This window comes from Echinops telfairi, unplaced genomic scaffold (assembly GCF_000313985.2).
Source record: "Echinops telfairi isolate 266 unplaced genomic scaffold, ASM31398v2 ScPeMD7_9;HRSCAF=40, whole genome shotgun sequence".
In the NCBI taxonomy this organism is placed as follows: Eukaryota; Metazoa; Chordata; class Mammalia; order Afrosoricida; family Tenrecidae; genus Echinops; species Echinops telfairi.
This window is the reverse complement of record NW_022103906.1, coordinates 48479742-48487134: the sequence shown is the minus strand read 5'-3', so window position 1 is coordinate 48487134 and position 7393 is coordinate 48479742. Positions and strand designations below refer to the sequence as shown.

The 7393-nt window shown below is 35.0% G+C and overlaps 1 protein-coding gene across 1 annotated transcript in view; it reads left to right on the top strand.

Annotated features, from left to right (window-relative positions):
- Window positions 1-7393, top strand: part of SGCZ (sarcoglycan zeta) — a 444274-nt gene that overhangs the window by 274153 nt on the left and 162728 nt on the right. The window contains exon 3 of the mRNA XM_004696179.2: window positions 4435-4522. Coding sequence (XP_004696236.1) covers window positions 4435-4522 — 88 coding nt within the window. The remainder of the gene's footprint in view (window positions 1-4434; window positions 4523-7393) is intronic.

The window sequence follows — 7393 nt, the reverse complement described above, 5'->3', positions numbered from 1 at the left end:
TAAACTATCAAGGGCTCATGAGGGAGGGGGGAGCGGGGAGGGAGGGGAAAAATGAGGACCTAATGTCGGGGGTTTAAGTGGTGAGAAAATGTTTTGAGAATGATGTACAAATGTGCTTTGCACAATTGATGTGTGTATGGATTGCAATAACAGTTGTATGAGCCCCTAATAAAATGTTTTAAAAAAAAGATAGTATGTGTCGGACAGAGGGTATAAATACATGAATCATTTTTAAAATAACAAATTGTATGATAAATATCCACACTAACTAGGAGGGCAGATGAAGGTAAAAGTTAACTCTGGAGCAAGAGATGTTTCCACAGAAGAACATCTGAGGCGGGTCTATGAAGACACCTGGGCCCTTTAGGTGTGTCATTTCTCAGATCTGGGAAACCAGAGTTGGGAATTCACAGAGGTGACCGATATCAGAGATAGAGTGGGGGGTTGTGTAATTTATGCATAGAGGATGGGATATGAATTGGAGCTACAAAAAAGTAGATTTTGTATCACATTTTACAGAGAGTTTTGAGTGTGAATTTTTTTACCAAGAAAGAACTGAAGTCTTAATAAAGGTTTTGTTTGTTCGTTTGTTCTATATTCAAAGGCACCAAATGATTTTCAATTACAAGTACTTTTAAAAATAACACTGCCTCTGAAAAATCAATGTAAGGAGAATGTGTGTAGGGATATGAGGTAGAAGTCTTTTGCAAAAATCCCAATAAAACATAGTTCATTTATAATGTTTACTTAAGAAACATTTCTGACATAGCCAATGGGATTTTAAGTAAATCTAGCGTTCGTTGCATAATAATTGTCAGCTAAATGAAGGAAACTCACCTGGCAAAATTGAGAGGAAAGTTGTACAAATTGAAGTAACAATGTATCAACGTCTGGTCATCTACAATTTAAAAAATGAATCATTCATCATTGTTCTTCAGATTGGCAAGTAGGAATATCTCGTAGGTGGTACCTTCTAAAATGTGTGTGCAAAACATAGTTCAAGAGGGTACAGAGCTTCCTGTCAGGTGGCCTGTACTCAGCTCCAACTGCCAGAAATCCTATGGATAACAGAAGGAAACTCCGCCTCCCCTCACCATGGTTCAATTTGAGCCCATCATTGCAGTCATTATCTCAGTTCATATCCTGAAGAGTCTCGGGGGAAGGAGGTTGTTTGTTTGTTTTTTCTGCTGCCCTTCTACTTTAGCAACTCATTTCTTCTCAGGGCCTGGTGCCTCCTGATAACATGTCCAAAGTGCAATGCTCTAAGGAACATTCTGGTCCCATATTCTTTCCAGGTAGATTTGTTTGTTCCACTGTCAGTCCATGCTACTTTCATTATTCTTCACCAACTTCATACTCAAATGCACGGATTTCTCTTCAGTCTTCCTTGTTAAATGTCCATCTTTCACACACATATAACTCACTCACTGCCTTCGAGTAGATGCAGATTCATGGCGACCTTTTAGGACAGAGTAGAACTGCACCAGTGGCTTTCCAAGATGTAACACTGTATGGGCATAGACAGCGTCTCAGAGCAGCTGGTGGTTTTGAACTGCTGATCGTGAGGTTAGCAGCCCAAAGAGTATGGCTTATATCAAATGCACCATAGTTCTCAAGTGACATCCTTGCACTCCAACACTTTAAAGAGTCTGGAGAGGTTTCATGCAACAGATTAGCCGAAACGTAGTATATGGGTTGATTTCTTGATTGCTATTCCATGAAACATTGATTCTGGATCCTAGCAAGATGAAATCCTTGACAACTTCAATCGTCACCCCACTTACCATTATGTTATCTATTGATCCAGTTGTGGTGACGATTTGGGCTTTTTTACATTGAGTTATATTCCATATTGAAGGTTGTAATTCTTGATCTTCAATCGCAAATGCTTTAAGTCCTCTGCTTTCAGCAAACAAGGTGGTGTTTAAATAAATGAGTCTTGACACCATTGTTGCAGCCAGTGAATCAATCCATCTCCTTGAGGGCATCCTCTTTTTGCTGCCCCTCTATATTACCTGCATGATGTCCTTCTCCAGGGACTAGTCTCTCCTGAAAACGTGTCTAAAGTCTTGCTATCTGCGCTTGATCAGAAAGCAGCTAAAGACAGTGGAAGAAAGGTTGAAGTAAAGGAATAGACCGAACATTCCAAAGAGCGCCTGAAAAATCAAAGCTGCACTGAAGGCATCAGTGCAAGCAAGCTTCCAGGAGTGGATGGGTTACCAGTGGGTCTTTCAGCAAGCTGATACAGCACTGGAAGCACTCACTCATCTCTGCTCAGAAATGTGGGAAAGAGCTATCTTGTCAATAGAGTGGAAGAGATCTGTATTTGTACTCATTCTGGAAAATAAAAAGGTGACCCAAAAGAATGCAGAAAATGTTGAACAATATCACTAATATCACATGTAAATAATATTTTGCTGAAGTTAATTCAATATTGTGATAGCAATACATGGACAGAGAACCACTAGAAATTCAGGCCAATTCTTCAGAAATGTCTGACATGACATGAATCTTGGTGGAAAGCTGAGAATGTCAGATTGTTTTATTAACTATGCAAAGGCATTCAACTGTGTGGGTTATAGCAAAGTATGGATATCCTTGAGAAGAATGCTAATTCCAAACCACTTCATTATGCTCATGCACAGCCTGTCCAAGAGGTAGTCATTCAATCAGATTAAAATAGGGAAAGATGAAGTTCAAGTTGTTTTCTTTTGTCATAGTTATTCAAACTATATGATGAACAAGTAATATATAAGATATAATAAAAGTTTATATATATAAATGTACAGGTATAGAATTTTTGTATGGTTCAAATTGTTAACTACTTAGGTACTAAAAGACTAGTGTTTCCAATCCACTCAATGGTGCTTTAGAAAAAAAGCCCTGATGATCCGTTTCTACGGGGTCACAGGTTGAAAACCCTATGTGTATACTTATACAATTAAGTTTCAATTTATTGAAGACCATATTCTTTGAAATGGAGAAAATCATACTCAAAATTAAAATCATATTTTAAATGTCTCAGTAAAACCAACTTTTAAAAGGAAACTCTTTAAAACACACCTGCGTACTAACAATTGTTTTCCCTCTAGTTTGATTGGATTTAAAACCATTTTAGGACAAGGCTATGGAGTCTTTCTCTGCACAACTCAGCTCCAAATTCTTATCCTGAAGTGAGTTTGTATTGCTCATATATGGAAGCACGTGTATATATGTAAGTTTGGAAAGAGTAGTATACCACCTGGATAGGAAGATTGTATTGACATCGATTTTCATAGACTTTCAAATCTAGAATGGAAGATCCATGAAAGCGTTGGTCTCTGATTTGTTTCCTGAACTGTCCCATGCACAGAGAATATATGCTTTACATGAACGGATAGTTTGTAGATGGTCACCATGTCTTAAATGATAAAATGGAAAACTTAGTCAGCTGTAAATCACTTGTTAGGGATGGATGGTGGCAAGAACAGAGTTAATCATTGTATATGCAGATTCTTAAGCAGTCATATTTTCTCTCAATTATTTATTTAATGCTTAGTGAAAATTGAAGGTCAACTATCAGCATAGGACCTAGACTACTTATCTTAAAAGAGAATTTCCGAGTTTCTGGGACTGAGACTCTCTACCGGAGTAGAAAACCCCATCTTTCTCTTGTCAGGTGGTCTCCAACTGACCTTGCCAATAGCAGCCCAGTGCATAACCACCATGCCACCACGGCTCCTGTGACTTATTTAGAGCTGCAGCCTCAATTTTCATCTAGATTTTTTACCACTCAATAAGCACACCATAGGGGCTTTCCTTTAGCTGTACGTTAATGTACTGCGAATATAACTGTATACACTACAAGACTGAAATGGTTCCTCTCCCATGGGCAGGTCCTCTTGTGATGAAAACAAACAAAACCCAAGCAAACATGTCCCTGAGCAAAATAAGTGTTTTCAATCAAATAGAGTTTAAGCATTTGTAGTACATGGAATAGGGAGGTCATGTTTAAGAAGGCAAAAATTAAAGTGAAATCTGAGCTAAATTGCAGGGTAGATTTTAAAAAGTAGCTTTCCCATAAGGATAGAACTGTTAAAATTTGCATAAACAAATGTGATGCTATTGGGAAGTGGGAAGGATATAAGTTATTGCAACTTTTCACATGGAGCCGTTAGTAGCGCAGGGAATGCTTCCCTCCAACTGTTAGTGTCCTTCTCTAGAGACTTCCCTACTTTGGAAAGTAGTTACAGTGAGCCACTCATAATTTTCAGGCAATGTTTTGTGTGATAACACATATATAATATAAAAATGATATATTTTCTCTTAATATAAATAATAATAATAATGTCGGTAGTTCCCAAATATAGTATAATTATATATGTGTATGAATTTTATGATATTTCTATTTTCTGTTTGATTTTTTTTATTTTTTATTTTATACATGTTCCCTAGGATAGTCCACTGGTCTTACAGTCTGACAGGAATGTAACAGTGAATGCAAGAAATCACATGGGGCAGTTAACTGGACAGCTGACAGTAGGTGAGTGTTTTGGGGTATAGATTGCTCACGTCTCTCTTTAAAAACTCTGTGGGTATTTAAATTGGTAAAATTAAAAATATGTTATTTCTCCAAAGTATGTAACTAATTATCTTAGCCAAGTATCTTGCTCGTGCCTTTATGTTTTAAAACTAGATATAGTTTACTCTGCATGATGGTTCTTCTTTTCAAAGGGGAGCCTGGGTAGCACAGTAGTTACGAGTTGCATTGATAATCACAAGGTCACCAGTTCAAAACCACCAACCGCATGATGGGTGAACAATGAGGGTTTCTGATCCCATAACAATCCACACAGTCTGGGAAACCCACGGGGGGAGTTTGACTCGTCCTTTGGGGTTTCCATGAGTCAGAATTGACACAATGTCAGTGAATTTTTGTTTTCTTTTTTAGTGTCTCTGCAATGTGTTATTACGAGAGCAAGTAAAATCCACTATTCATCCAACAAATGTATCCACAATATGTATTGAGTGATACTAATTAGACTTAAACATTTAATATTGCATATAAAATGATATAAAATCTGTTTCTGCTATTTTAGTCCATAAGCTTTATAATGGTTTTTATAAAATTAATTATATTCACTTGTATGAACTCAAACAAAAATTTTAATTATAATCATTAATATATATAAACTATTTATCAAATTGCTGTTGAAATGATCTATAGATTTTTAGGTTTCAGAAGTTATAGATATACATATGAAACAATACATAATTAGTGTTTTCCTATTATCAAATAAGTATATTAGCACAGCTATAATTATCCCATCAAATTACAAGGCTCTTTTATTTGACTCAATTTTAATAAGAAGAAAGGCAAGTTAAAGTACCATTGCTATTTAAATGCAAATGTATGATTCCAATACTTCATACTAAATAAAACAAAAATATAAAGTTTTAATGTTTAATCAATAAACTTAAATTTAATTCTTTCTTCTTATGTTGTTGATAAATGAACCATTTTTTTGCATATATTCTTTCCTTTAGTGAAGCCAAGATAAGGGAACTTATGTTTAAGTGTAGAATACTTTCTAAAAATATAAAATGTGATCATTACATTTTATTTAACAAACAAAGGAAATTCAAGAAGTTGATAGGAAAATCCCCTTATCTTTTCATTCCCTTTTTTTATCATATTTTTGAACCCATCTCATATTCTCTTACATAATAAAATCTGGTAGTTCATCAGATGTCTATGAATTTCTGACATTGGATAGCCTTTGCAAGGGAGCTATATTGCAAATAAATTAAAATTAGAGAAATGAATATTCCCATGGACATGGACGCTCCAGGTTTGGGAGTGTTCATGCTCCTCTATCATTTGGTTGGAACAACATAAAGACATGCAAACGGGGCAGCCCGTCTAGCTCATACCTGCCTTAACATTAAGAACTACTTATCTCTTTGGAATGTCTGTTTGCACTTTCTGGACATGCAAAGATCCCCGTAGTGGAAATGTCGAAGTGTAAATTAAGCATGCAAAGACAATATTTCAAAGACCACTGTCAAACATAATGGCTACCCAACTCTTGCACGCACAGCAAAGCAGTCTTCTGATAATGGGAAGGTGATTAAATACTGTTTGCATTTTGCTGCATGTTTTCCTGTGAAGAGTAGCATTTTTGTATTTTAAATCACTTCCAAATTGATTTTAATATAGTATTAATACCTTCCAACTGGGGAAAATTAGAGGAAGCTAAAGAGATTTTGCCTACTTTTTGTTTTAGTTAATGTTTGTTTTTAGAGTCTTCTGAAGCTTTCTCCCTCTCTCTTTCTTCCTCACTTTTTATTGTGAGTTAGGTGGGGATTAACATATCACCTTATTTTGAATGCAAATCACTAAATTAATGATGTAGCAGGTTATTTCTAAGGATGGAAATGCACTTATTTCAGTGAAACTTACCCTGAAAACATTCCAATGCCCTGGACTTGTTGCTAGTATCTTTGATCTGGTCCCTGTTTTGCATCTTTTCACTAAACCTCCAGTAACAACAGAAGACATACATAACAAGGAGGGAGGCAAGAGAGAAATATATTCACACTTGCAGTCAAACCATATGAGACTAATTAGTATATGGCTGGGCTCCAAAAAAATTCATTTGTCTCTCTAAGATTCCTTTTTCTCAGCTATAAAATAGAGAAAATGAAATGTAATGTTATTATTAGAATTAAGGCAATTTTGGTGTTTGCAAGTTGTAAACAAATATATGTGAATTACTTTTGTAGATATATGGTCCAAAACAAATCACCGAAAGTTTCCAGACATAATTAAAAAACATTTGAGATTATGGCATGATAATGTTACTTTTGTGTAGAATTTAAGGAGATCTAGGGTGAATTCCATGTGTAGACAAAGAACTTTCATACTTGAAGTCTGTAATTTTAATTATAATATAATTTCATTTTAATTTTAAAATAATAATGCTTGTAAAATATGTCTTAACATCTGTTATTCTTGGAGACATGATAAGTATTGTAGCTGATATACTAGTTTTGTAATATTTTATAGTAAACTATTATGCAAATGACTAACATAAAATGGACTCATTTATGAAAAATGTATTCAATTATTCATCACTTTCTCGATAAAATACTTCTAATTTCTATCCTCCAATCTATGAATTACTCTCAGGAACTTTTAATCAATTTACCACTGTGACATACTGAATTCTTCAGTAGATATCAATAAGAGTATAATAGGAAAGCAAAACTTCCCTTAACAATAGTTATTTTTATCATTTTTTGGAACAAGAGTTCAATAAATAAATATTTTTACCCTTTCCTACTAATAATTTATAAAACTAACTTCTAAATTTATTTGATAGGGACATGTCTAATCTAGGGACAAGCAGAC